Below are 13,151 nucleotides of genomic sequence, written 5' to 3' on the forward strand. Positions count from 1 at the left end.
GCGGCCGTCGGGCACCGCGCTCCCGGACGGTGGCGCTGCAGCACCGGGCTCGAGGCGCGGCGGCGCGGGGGGCAGGCGGCCGGCAGGGGGCGCCGCGGGGAGGTCCGGCGGCGGCGGCGGCGCGGCGGCGGCCGCGGGGCTGCGGTGCGCGGGAGGCGGCGGGAGGGCTGATGCCGCACAGCCGTGCCACGGTCCCGGCGGAGGCATGAGGCGGGCGGGGAGCGGAGCCTCAGAGCGCGGCTCCGCGGGACTCTGAGCGAAGCCTCCGCGCCGCGCTCCCGCAGAGCGACTATGGCCGGGGGAAGGAGAGGGCTGGTGGCGCCTCAGAACACGTTCCTGGAGAACATCGTGCGAAGGTCTAACGGTAAGGGGCCGGGGGCGAAGGGGCGGTCCCGCGCGGAGGGGCTTCGAGCCGTCGGGTGCGGAGCCGCCGCTGGGCTGCGTCCCCGCGTGCCGAGCGGAGCCCCGGGCGGGCGGCACGTGCGGCGGGGAATGACCGCGGCCGGGAGGGAGGGCGCAGCCCCGAGCGGGATGCGGCACGAGTGGAAGGATGCCTCCCGAGGGAGGACGGAGTTTGGCGTTCTGAGGGCTGAGGGTGGGCAGCGCCGGGTCCGTAGCCAGGTCTTTCTCTAGGAGAATTGCGGAGTGGAAAGTGCCTCGGGTTTCACAAGTGCGTGCAAATACGCGTTAGCGTTACACGGATTCTTTCGCTTAGGGACTTAGCGCGGGCTGCTCCTTGCAGCGCTCTGGGTGTCCGCTGAAACCCGGGCACGAGTGGGGGTCTTAGGGCTCTGAGTTCTGCTGTCCCTGATGCTTCCGTGGACCTCGGTGGGTTATTCTGGGGATGAAGAACTTCCCGCGTGACTGAGGATGAGCGGATCGAGCTCCTTGTGAAGACGAGGCGAGGTGATTTAATGAACTGAAAAACAGCCACTTTGTTCCGAAAAGGCAAAGGTAATTAACCCTGATGATAAGCAGCTACAAACTCAAACCATCCGAAGAATGGTTTTCGGTTATTTTCAATTAGGAGATGTTACTGAAGAAAAAAAAACCCACCATCTTTGATAAGAACACATCTCCTCACAGAACGGTGAGGGATTTTCATAGGTTGCTTTTCTCCGCAACTTTCCTATGGAAAATGTTGGAAGCTGCATTCCCTCCCCCCTCCTCCCCCCAAAAAAAACACCAAAAACAAACAACAAAACCAACAACCCCCAAACACTTGGAGAATCCTGTCCTCTTCTTAAAAACTGAAATGTTAACATCTCATTAGATTCATGTTGAGCCTCTAATCTAACAGCAGCTATCTAAGGCTTTTCTCGGAACTGTCTTGAGTTTGTGAGTAATTTTCTCCACTGAACGCTGAATTTCTCTGATGGCTTTCTGTGCCAAGACCTTGGTGCAATAAATCACTTGAGGTTTGGAGATGGAGGGGATCTTGCAGCAGGAGCTTTGCTCCACTCCTTCCTGTTTCCCCCCATTGTTAAGAATGTGTTGTAACAGTGTGGTGCTAGAAAGCACAGGTAAAATGATAGCATGCGATTTCCAAATGCTCAGCAAGTCCTGAGGGCTGCCATAAATACAGGTTTCTAGATGAAGCCTGGTGGGAAGTGATGCACAGTGCAGACTTATTAGAGGAATCTTTGAGAAGTGACTCAAGTTCAGAATCTTCTCACATCACTGCTGTGATGTGTTGCTGTCACATAGAGATGCTGTGTGATTCACTTCTACCATGAGGCCATCAGCCACTTCTGACGTCCACCTCTGTGAGGAGATGAGGGCCGGGTCCCATTTCTCCTCATCTGGCAGGGCAGCGTTGGCCACGGGGTGGGCAGCATGGGATCATCTTGGCCGGCCTGCCTTTGGGATGCTTAGGGATGTTCACAGCAGGAGCACTTAAACAGGCCTGTAAACTTTGAGGTTTGGCTTCCCCTTCTCGGTTTTGTTCAATTGGATGCTAATGTGACCCACAAGGAAACTCTCTGGGCTGTTTGGGATTTGCCAAATAAACATTGGGCTTCTTGTCAAACTGTATTTGCTGGCACCTGCAAGCAAGTTAAGTAGTGCCAGAAGATGTTGAATTGATACATGTATAGGAATGTTCTTAATTTGAGGAGAATTCTCTTTGAAAAGAAAGGAATTTGGTTGTAGAATTGAAACAGATACTGAAGAAGTGCTCCATTTAAAGGTACTTGGGTTCAGTGTGCAACCATAGTCACAGGTAAACTGAGAAAAACACCTTCTGGCTTTGAGATGCATTGGGAGAGTTACCTCAGGGAAAAAGGCTTTATGGCAATAGCACAGTAATTGGCATACAACCTCTTTAGGAAACACCACTCTAAGGATAGCACTAATTATGGCACTTTTTACCAGCAATTTAACAAGTAATTCTTTGGACAGTTTCACATTTAGTGTGAGACTGGCAAGCTGATGCATCTTCAATGGCTAAAGGTAATGGCAGTGTATTTGGGCATGCAAATTCAGGCAGGCTTAGTATTTTTCTGATGTTCAGATTACACTGCAGTGAGAGCCACCTCAAACCCCATTGGTCTCAATTGTCTTCTTAAGAATTTTAGGAACAAGAGTTTCTTCTTAGGTTGTAAATCAACTAAGACAGGTTCTCACTGACTAAATACCAGCTTGAATAGCTATGTTAGGATTGCAAGCTGCCAAGCAATTCCTCACACTGGAGTAGAGAAGGAATTGAGAATCTCTATAGCATTGGAATGGCACGTATAGAGAAGAATATATAGCATCTCCAGCCTAGAACTGTGGACAGCATCTGGTCCTCTTTGATTTCTTCTCACAAGAAGATCTTTTTGATGAAGTGTGAGCCCTACAAGGATTTTCATTCTTTGAAAGAGCACCTCCAGCTTCCTTCCTGTTGGAAATCCAGAGAAAAAACGTAGGGAGTTGGGACACTAATGTAATCCTTCTTGTCTGTGTTTAATGTTTAAAGCTGTGCTTCTGAAGTAGACATGTGGAGCTAGAAAAATAAATGTTGCATGTAGTGCTTGGTTGGCAAAAACTTGTTTGAAGCACTGAAATATTTAAAGACTCTAACACCCAATGGGATAGAAAATGAGCCCATGCTGTAAAACAGTGCAGTATGTAAAGAATCGCTGGTCTCTGCTGGTTACTGCTAATGTGATATTAATGTTCTTCTCGAGTAATGTAATAATATAGCCCCAGTATAGAGGCACTGTAACAATAACAGTTATAATCTTGGTTCATGGCCAAGGCACCAAATTCAAAAGGTGTGGTATGTTAGAGAGGAAACAGGTTCTGTGATATTCGAATGCTTTATCAATAGCTGAAGGCAAAAATAATTGTATGTTTACATAAATACCAGCTGGATTCCCCAGCCCTTCCTTGGTCTGTGAAGAGTTCAGTTTGTGTAAAAATGGCAAAAATAAGTGCTGTGTTTGCATGGTGTAAGAATTTCAGTGCAAGTCACAAATACTTTTCTGATTTATCAGCAAAACAAGGAGGAAAAAGTGGAAGCTTGAGGACGTAGAGCTTATCTGAGTTTAATCTTGCTTCCGCTGGGGGCACCCTAAGGAGAGATGAGGTGTAGAAACAAACCTGCACCCCCTGATGGAGAATGCAGTGAGTCCTCTGTAGAGGGAAAGAAAAATTACCCTCAGATACGCAAATCCTGGGAATAACGTGCATTTCCATTGTTTGTCACCTTACTTCCATTGGAGATGATGAAGTCCCAATAAAATAAGCATTCTGAAACCTGGACCTGCTAACCTTGTACTGTTGCCCAAGACCCAGGAGAGAAATTAACTTCATTATAAACAACTCAGGAACTGAACCACCTGTTTTTGTGTTCTGCCAGAGACAAATGGGAAGGAATCTATCACTGAACTGAACAGAGGATTGTTTCAACATTTTGCACTTTAATAAGAGGTTCATTTACATTATAAGGGGTCCTTACAATGCTACTGTTTCTCATGCCCTGCTTGCTTTCACTTAAGAACCTAAAACGGCAAGCTGTGTGGGTCTGGAAACAGGCATGGCTGCAGCCAGTCCCTTTTGGCTCTAGAAGCACTATAGATATGTGTCCCCAGATGTAGGATTTGCTGTTGAGTGTTGTCAGACGTCTGTTCACTTTCAGACTACAGAGCTGTTGCACTGGAATGGCATGCGTATATGAACATGACAGATTCTGCACTGCTCCTCTGAATGAGATGTGCCCGGGGTGGTCAGATCCTGGGCATCGCTGGGCTGCCTTGTACTGCTGCAACACCTTTAGTAAACAGCACCAGTCATCAAGAAAGTATTTTCATGCTGAGAACAGGACTGTTGCTAAAATCAGGAAACAGTTTTGGGGTGGAGTATGTTTTTCTTGTTTCCTTCTGATAGAGTATGTTTGATTTCCTACCAGCTTTCAAATTTCTTTAATTTACAATGAATCTTCAAGCAAAACTGGGCTCCAAAGCCTTGTGCTGCAAGTGAATTACATCCAACTGTGAGCTAGTATGGTTCTGTTGAGTAGGGGAATGTATTTTAATGTCTGCTTTAGACCAAAGTGCTTGCTGAAACGGATGAACTGAACTGTGCCCAGGGAAGAGCGCTATTAAGGTATTCCTTGTGAACTGTGATGGCTGAGTTAAGCTATCCTAATTCTTAAGGCTCCCAGATGAGCTGGTTTGATAGCCTGGAGCAGATGCCCAGGAGGTTTTCTCCAGCGTGCTGTCACGTCTGATTATCCCTCTTTATACTGGAATGGGTTAATTTCAACATCTTAAAAAAAAAAAAAAAAAAAAGAACACAGTGGACGTGGCCTGGAAAATAATCTAACCCTGTATGAAAAGCTCTTTGCCAAAGCCATACCTTGCAAAAAATGCACTCAGAACTGCTGGCTGGATGAGTAATGAGGTGGTGTTACATTTACGGTGATGTTAGCTGAAAGTGTTGCTTCTGCTGTGGTTGGCCCTGTGCAAAGCGAGGTGAACGTTACCCTCTACAAATCGGGCATCCAACGTTTGCACTTGAGTGTGCCCTTTTGTATCTGATCCTACAGGACTACACACGAATGCAGGTCTGTCTGTCGACACTGATTAAAACAAGACATGCATGCCAGCAGCAGGCCTTCAAAACCACAAGGGAACAACTTGTAGGTTCTGTGTTAAGGATGTGTTCCCAAGCTGAGAATGAAACAAAAGAAAGGGAATTGTTTCTTCCTGACTTTCCCTCTTTTCTAAGTTATCAGCTGTACAGGCATCTTTATTTTTATCAGTGCTTTTGTACAACTGGTCTGTATATCAGAATGTCAATTGATTATTGACAGTTTTTCTTCCTTGGTATCACTTGAATTGAATATAAAATGTTTCCTTGCTGGCTCCATCGAAGGCAAATTTGTATTTGCATCTTTGTGCAAATACACATTCATTTTTTATGCATGTACAGCCTGATTTTCTTAAAACTATATAGGTAGAAAAAAAAAGTATGAGACAAAGATGATAGATGATGTGTTTTAAAATTAATGTTCTGAAAGCTCAAGAAGTTCTACTGTGATCACTCAGTGTATCAATCCATTTCTACATTAAATCCTAGAACGAGGTTGTAAAACAAATCTTAGTGAAACCCATTCACTGGAGAATTTGTTAATGCATTTCTGTAAGTTGTACAGCTAAAAGTGAGCAGGGAGTGAGGTCTTGTCAGGCGCTTTTAAGGCTCTTGATGGCTGTAGCTGTAATCAGTAAATCAAATGACCTTCTTAAACTGATGGAAGACCCATGGAAGCTAAATAATTCTTTTTCCTGGTCTTATTCTGAGACCAAGAAGAAAAAAAACCTGTCCAATTAAACGGTGATGTTTCCCTGTTTAAAAAGTGGTTTTGGCCTTTATTAGGAACGGTGCAATGTATGACTTTTACAGCCTTTATGAACTTTCTAATTTCTGACAATGATCTCACAGTGACGTCACTTTTGTCTGAATGTCTATTTTTTAAATGTTTCAGCATGGTCGGCACTTCAGAGATAGGCGTGGAACACCGCTATCCATGAATTATGTATGTTGGCTTCCGTGCACTTCCCATTTCAGCTATTCATGTTCCACTTTTCTGCTCTAATTTCTATTTTATTTTTTCAAATGTGGATAATTACAAAGACTTTACAGCTTCTAATGTTGGTAGGGTGTATTCTTTTCAATTGGAGATTTCTTCACAATAGAGGCCGCGGTAAAATAGACACTATCATAATGCATTGTAAGAAATTCTGGGATGGAACCAGTAGTTCTTATCCTTGCCACTGGTTGAATCACTTTCTGTAATGATTCAAACTGAGTCACCTGAAGGTGTTGTTTTAGTTAGTCTCTTGTTATTTGTGCTAAGTATGATGAAATGGAATTTTTAATAATTTTTTTCACCCTGTACTTGCAGTATGCTCTGCATACAGCGTAAGTCATGTTTGAATAGAGCAATGTAATGTCCATATTAGTGGATTTTGTTTGTGTTCTGACAAACAAAGAGCTTCTAAATCCCTTTTTGTTTCTGTAGAATAAATATTTTTTATGGAAAACTTCTATAAAACATGCAAGCTCAAATGAACCTATCTATAGTCTTTTGTAATATTTGTTTTGCATTTAAGTGAGGCTGTAGATTAAAATAATTCCTTCTCAGTGTTAGGGATATATAGTTTTGAGGGTGTCATATCATTATTCCATAGTGAGATCAAGTTTTTAAAGAAAATATTTAAACACTAATTTATTCCATCTCCAAGAATGAGTACTTTGAGATAGTGAGAAGATGTATCCACATAAGAGATAGGAGAGCATCTGTGGAAGAGCAGAATTTTGTCCTATGACTTTTATTCCAGTATGTGAATGGTCTTCTGGTCCTCTGAGCAGCTTTGTATGTTCTTTGAACAGAGAGCCCTTGTGTTTACTGAAAATTTGTTTGATTCCTATGTACTTCTCCCTGAAGTGTGAGCCTCGAATCATACAGGTGCAAAGAAAGGGTTGAATAGGCAGTTAGAGTTCTTCCCAGTTTGACTTACTGGTACCATTTCAGGGCTCTATTTTGATCTCAGAAGTTACATTTGAACAATTTAACCAGGGACAATACATACATACCTATAATTTGCGAATTGTTAAAGTACTGTATGAGCTGTATGACTGCAGTGATTTTGACAGGTGTAATTAAAAAAAAGCATCCTACTTCCATGTATTGGGTTTTTTTTACCAAAAATGATACCAGTTCTTTCTTTATTTCCTGTTACAAAATGATACTACTTGTGATGCAAGTCATGAGTTTGTAAACTCAATTGTTTGTAAACTCATTTGTCCCTTGTACTTACGCTTAAGCTGCTTTATGTCCAGCTAATGGGACAGTAGCTAAGAAGGCTCTATCCACAGTGACACGAGTAGTGTCAGAAACTCTTTTACAAAGCCTTTCTTTCAGTTTTGTCATAGTGGTTTGTGCTCTTACCTCTCCTAAATGTGCCAGTCCTGACCAGTTGCATCTATGAGGTGCTTCTTGTCCTCAAATGGTTTGCAGGTTTGAGCTGATGAGCAGTGTCCACTAAATAATGGAGTTGCACTAAGTGAAGGCTTGCTGTTGCTGTTGGTAAAGGAGCTGTTTTATTCAGAAGGACATTTTCTGTTCCTTCTGTGGTGATATATTTTTGTGATTAGAGAAAACCACTGGTTTCAGTGACTGAGCAAAATCCATTCTTACATTTTGGAAGGAGTTAAAATGCTTTTCTTGTTCTTTGAAGCGGCTGTGACTAGTTTAAAGTGATGATCCAAAATGGCTCTGACACTTGTGTGTGTAAAAGCTGATATGTGGATATACTTCAGTGAGTAGAACTGACTAGGTGGAAAACATGAAGTGTGGCATTTCACCAAGTAGCTGGAGTTCAGAGAGTCCCTCTGTCCTCCTGCCAGTAATTGTGCTGCCTTTGAGGTGCTGCCGTTCTTGCTTGTGTTTCTGTAGCATGAGACATTTTGTGCTGCTTCTCTATATATTTGTGTCTCCCAAGTGTCTCTGTGTCAAACACAGCACAAGCCAGAACTAAGACTTCTTCATATGAGCTCAGACACTCCAGCTCCTAGCTCAACTCTTCTTGGAGCTGATAAGAGGAGCCAGTGAGGAGTACAGCATCTCCTTGGGCTGGCCAATGCCACTAACCCAATTGATATTGTGCTAGAATAGTTTGAATACTGCATCTATCATGTGCACATTTTATCCCGTCTTTGAAGAGAATTGAGCACTGTGTTTCTTCTTCACAGTCTTCCTTTGCCTAGGCCCCATTCTGCCCTTGTTGACCCATTTGTGAGTCCTCAAGAGGTTTTGCTCTGCGGTGCTTGAAGTGTTCACCAGAGCATCCCTCATGCTTGTTGTGCAACAAAGCCACAGCTGTTTCCTGGCCTCTGGGACCCTGTGTCCCCGCAGATGGAAAGCCAGTATTTGCCTCAGTGGATGTTATTTAATATTTTCTTATGTTAAGAACAATTGTTGAACAGATTATGAGCTGTCTCCAAGCAGCACGTTGTCAGGGACGTCAATGCAATTGAATGCAAATGATAGCAATGAGCACAGCCCTTCTACCTCCGGGTTATCTGTCAGAATACACTATGCAAAGAAGTTACAAGTGGGAGTCCTTATTTTATGCTGTCTTTCCAGTGTTTGAAGAGGCAAAACACCATTTTTCTGAGGAGATATGCAGGCGTGTTTTCCACACAGACACAGAACCACCTTTGTACTGTTTTGTCTGTAAAGAGATTTGTAAAGATGAATGAGCAACTGTAAAGAACTTTTTGTTTGCCTCTGAGATTCCTTCTTTACTGTGTAGTGTGAGAAACAATGTCTCTGTAGCCTTTCAGATATGTGGGGAGTTTCTGAGCGCTGGTCCCCACAGGGCATCTTTTGGGTGTCGGTCCAAACAGAGGATGAGCACTAAAAGCTCATTAGTGGATCTGGTGGAGCAAACTGGAAGCTGAGTCAGGGTTATGGTGTTAATTCCAGAGATTGGGCCCAGCTTCAGTGTTTTCTTTCTGTGTGACTGGGGCAAAGCTATCATAGACAATAAGTCAAGGTCATGAAGTAGGAACTTGATAGAGGTCAGACTTATAAATCATTGGGATCCTCAAAATCTCTGACTTGATTCTTGAATTGATAGGTGCTCGTGTTTTTGCCATTGAAGCTTTAAAAGTATGTGAAGATCTGTAAGTGTTGTTGCGTTTGGACATGAGTTATAACCTGGATTCTCAGATACAGTGTTTGTAGTGTTCTACCCCCTCCTTCCAGCGAGGGCTCGCTAGGCTAACAAGATTGCCTGACAGAGATACATAAAATACAACAACCAATCCATGCTGACTTAAAGATGTCATATGTTGAAAGTGTTGGCAGTAGCTTGATAAGTAGAAAAGAAATTCAGGAACTGAAATGAAGGGTGAACTTTCATGGTGCTCAGGGGAGGTTCAGGTTGGCTGTTAGGAAGAGTTTGTTCTCTGAGAGGGTGGTCAGACACTGGGATGGGCTGCCAGGAAAGTGTTTTCTTGAACACCATCCGTGGAGGTGTTCAAGAAACATTTAGATGTGGTACTAAGTGATGTGGTGTAGCGGGGCTATATTGGTGATAGGAGGACAGTTGAGCTGGATGATCTTGTAGGTCCTTTCCAGTCTTGGTGATTCTATGACTCACATCTCCTAGGAGAAACACCCAGATGGCTAAGCTGTCAGGAAGGAGGGAAAAACATGTATGTTTTCTAAGCACCCTTCGGAAACTCTTATGGTCAAAAAAAAAAAAAAGTTTCATTGAGCTAAAAAGTGATTTTAATTTATTTTTTTTAACCTCTGTGACAGCTGGACTTGCGTTTGAAATACTCGGCGTAATATCTTCCTGCGAGGAAGATTCCCAGTTTTAAAATATACCCTTGTTTTGGTATTTTCTGTAGCTTAACTTGGGCGGGCTGCTGTTTGCTGAGCAGAGTGCTTCTCTCTCTCTGTTCTTTGAGATCTGGGCACTCGTGCTAGGCTTGTAGCAGTCTTGCCTTTCAGTGCTTACATCACTATGTGATCTTGGTGCCTTGCTTTTACCAGTAAAAACAGGGTAGGGGCACTGTCCTACATCGTGAATGCTTTGGAGGTGTAGGTAAAACTAGGATCTGCACAGTGGCAGCCATCGGAAAAGGGCGCTATGTAGCTCTTAATGAAAAAAACGGAGATTATTTATCTGAAGAAAATGTTGAGATTTAAGTGTGAAAGGGACTGCTTCAGTTAATAGAAGCTCTTCAATGAGCTCTTGAAGAAGTGAAGGGTCACATTACCTTTTCAGAAGGGGAGATGGTGAGAAGGAATAAATGCGTGAAATAACGCAATTCACATCAGGGCAAAACATGACCTTTTTTTATTTGCATATGTTTTGTACTTTCTGATGAAAATATAAAAATATCCTAAAACAGTGCAATGCACTGTTTATAATAGACACTCAAAAGCACTTGCTTTAGCAGTGAGAAATGACTTGGCTTACTTATTCATAGGAAGGGTAGAAGACATGTATTGTTTCTGGAACAAAGTACTTCAACCAAGTAAAAACCATGGTATTTAGAAGAGACTGTGAGAAACAAAGCAGTTAAAATGTCCTCAAGTTATACTACTGGTATATTTCATTCTAAAGAGTGTATAAAGATACACTTAATCTTGCTTGTGGGATTGGGCAATGGATTTAGATAGCTACAGGAATGTTTTATTTAAACCCACTTGAAACTTGCAACAGGACAAAAAATTTTGAAAGGGGAAGTTAAAAGAAACAAAAATCTTTGCAAGTAATAGGTAAAATGTCTTGTTTGTCTCTCTTGGTTGCAGGGACCGTTAATGACAGCTATGCATGTTTAAGCAGCTGGGTGCAAATCCTGACAAGCACATACAGCCTAGTGGATTCCTTTAGAGCCCCTCCTTCAATATAGATGCCATTATCTCACAGGGTCTGCTTAACTCTTCTAACTTCTAAGCCAGGGAGTCTTTGGAGCTGTGAAAGGAGGCACCACAATCTCCCACCTATCAGTGCCCAGGCACCAGCACTGCTTTCCATCTTGGCACTCAGGTAGATAGCTGAGAGCCTAAGAGCCAAAAGAGCAGAGAAACTCAGGGCCTGGCACTGGGTATATTCTTTGTTCAAATGAGTTATTAATCGTAGAAACAGAGCATGCAAAAATCCAGTAAGAGTGGAAGTTTGAATCCTGTTCAGTGTTTTCTTAGTGCCTGAAAGTCATTCTAGCTTGCACAGTGAACAGAAATGTCTTTCTGCTGGTGTAAGTACTAAAACTAGTTGTCTGGTGTCTTGTTTGTAGTGCTGTGCCATACGCGTCATACAGGGAGTAATAGAACTTGTGTGGTCAGCAGCGAAGGCTGTATTGACAGGAACCAGAGTCTGTGTTCTGATGAGAAATAACCACTCATGCTGTTTTGGATGTGTTGAGGCTTCTCATCCAAATTGAGTGTTGTGATGGATCTGTACATGTGGCACATAGGGAAACAGTTTGATGAATCTGACCTTAGTCAAGGAATTATTTTTACCCGCTTAACACTGTGTTTCATTTGTGAAAAACCACCTTAGTCAGCTTTGCATGAATAATTAATTAAAATTAAATTCTTAAACTAAGAAGTTACTTAAAACAGGGAGTAGTCTTGTTGTCTACATTGGGAATAATATCTGGAAAAAGCTGTGCAGGAACTGAAGCAATGCAGTTTGCATCCCAGAATGAGTATTTCCACTGATGCAGCTGTAGTCTTATCTGATGTCTAACTGATGTGTTCTCTCAAACAGATACTAATTTTGTCTTGGGTAATGCCCAGATAGTGGATTGGCCCATTGTGTACAGCAACGATGGATTTTGCAAGCTATCAGGATATCACAGAGCAGAAGTCATGCAAAAAAGCAGCACCTGCAGGTATTTGAGAATAGATTTATTTTCCCTTAAATAGCTTGTAGTGTTGTGCTTGTTGCTTGAGGAAAACAGTAATCTGTTCATCCCGATTCTGTCTTTTGTCTCCTAGAGCTGCATCTGTCAAATATGCTTTTCAGGTGAAATAAAATTAAAGAAGGGCTATTTCTAAAAAGATCCTTTTCACGCTGTAAACAGATGGTGTAGTGTCTTTAGTATCTGACTTGAATTCCTTACTTTGTTTGCAGTTTTATGTATGGAGAGCTGACAGACAAAGATACAATTGACAAAGTCCGGCAGACATTTGAGAACTATGAGATGAATTCCTTTGAAATCCTGATGTACAAGAAGAACAGTAAGTAGTCGATTAGTTTGTTCATTAATGTGTTTAAAACTGTTTGAAATCATGACATAATTTGCAAGTCTGTCACCCTGGAGTATTGTGTCTTATGTAGGGTTAAATAAGTCCTAGTTCTGCCAACTGATCTGCAAGGGAGGAATGAGAACATTAGGGATGAGAGTCACTCATAGAAGCAGAGGAAGCTCTAAACATGCAATTTGTGTGATGCCAGCGTTTGTTTCATGAGTGGTGTTAGTGCCCAAGCTAGGCTTATGCAAATGTTTTTTCTTACAGATAATGCTTTTTATTTTATTTTTTTTAATTTGACATAGCAAAACCAATGTTTAGATGTAGCTTCATAATAAAAAGATCCAATCTTCTGCTTTAGAATCTAGGCTACTTCCTGTTGTCATCCAATGAAACTGTCTATTGTTTTGGACAAAGCTTCTTAACCATAGTACGATTATTTTTTTCTTTTCTTCTTAGGAATTTTAACCTATCTGTAACTTCACATGTAAGCAGATGAACTACTTGCCCAAAATTTGTTGCTCCACTGTCATGGCATAGTTATTTTTATTTACCTAAAGTAACCTGAAGTGCAAATGCACTGGGATCTTCAGATTGGCAAAATGTCAAGCTGAAAAGGTTGTGTTCTGTAACTTTTATTTTGTATTTAATGATTTTGCCTCCTAACCATGAAGGAAAGGTGCCTTGCAGAAGTGTTCTGCAGGCATCATCTTCCCATTACAGCTATGATGATTGCTTTGATCAATTCTGCACTGGTGGGCTTGGGGAACTCTAAACACAAAGCATTAAATGAGCTGCCATGATGCAGTTTTTGACAGTTAACGTCAGTGGTGTTTTATTTTTCATTAGATTGGCCAGTTTTCTGGTAAAAGGTAATCCATCCCAT

General features: G+C 42.3%; 1 protein-coding gene across 1 annotated transcript in view; it reads left to right on the top strand.

Annotated features, from left to right (window-relative positions):
• Positions 1-276: 276 nt before the first annotated feature.
• KCNH1 (potassium voltage-gated channel subfamily H member 1) overlaps positions 277-13,151 on the top strand; it is a 165,806-nt gene continuing 152,931 nt past the window's right edge. Inside the window, exons 1-3 of the mRNA XM_065750268.1 lie at positions 277-364; positions 11,781-11,904; positions 12,147-12,253. Coding sequence (XP_065606340.1) covers positions 292-364; positions 11,781-11,904; positions 12,147-12,253 — 304 coding nt within the window. The 5' untranslated portion in view covers positions 277-291. The remainder of the gene's footprint in view (positions 365-11,780; positions 11,905-12,146; positions 12,254-13,151) is intronic.

The sequence above is a fragment of the Cyrtonyx montezumae genome, unplaced genomic scaffold (assembly GCF_038088225.1).
Source record: "Cyrtonyx montezumae isolate F1298 unplaced genomic scaffold, pur_monq_1.0 scaffold_0, whole genome shotgun sequence".
Taxonomy (NCBI): domain Eukaryota; kingdom Metazoa; phylum Chordata; class Aves; order Galliformes; family Odontophoridae; genus Cyrtonyx; species Cyrtonyx montezumae.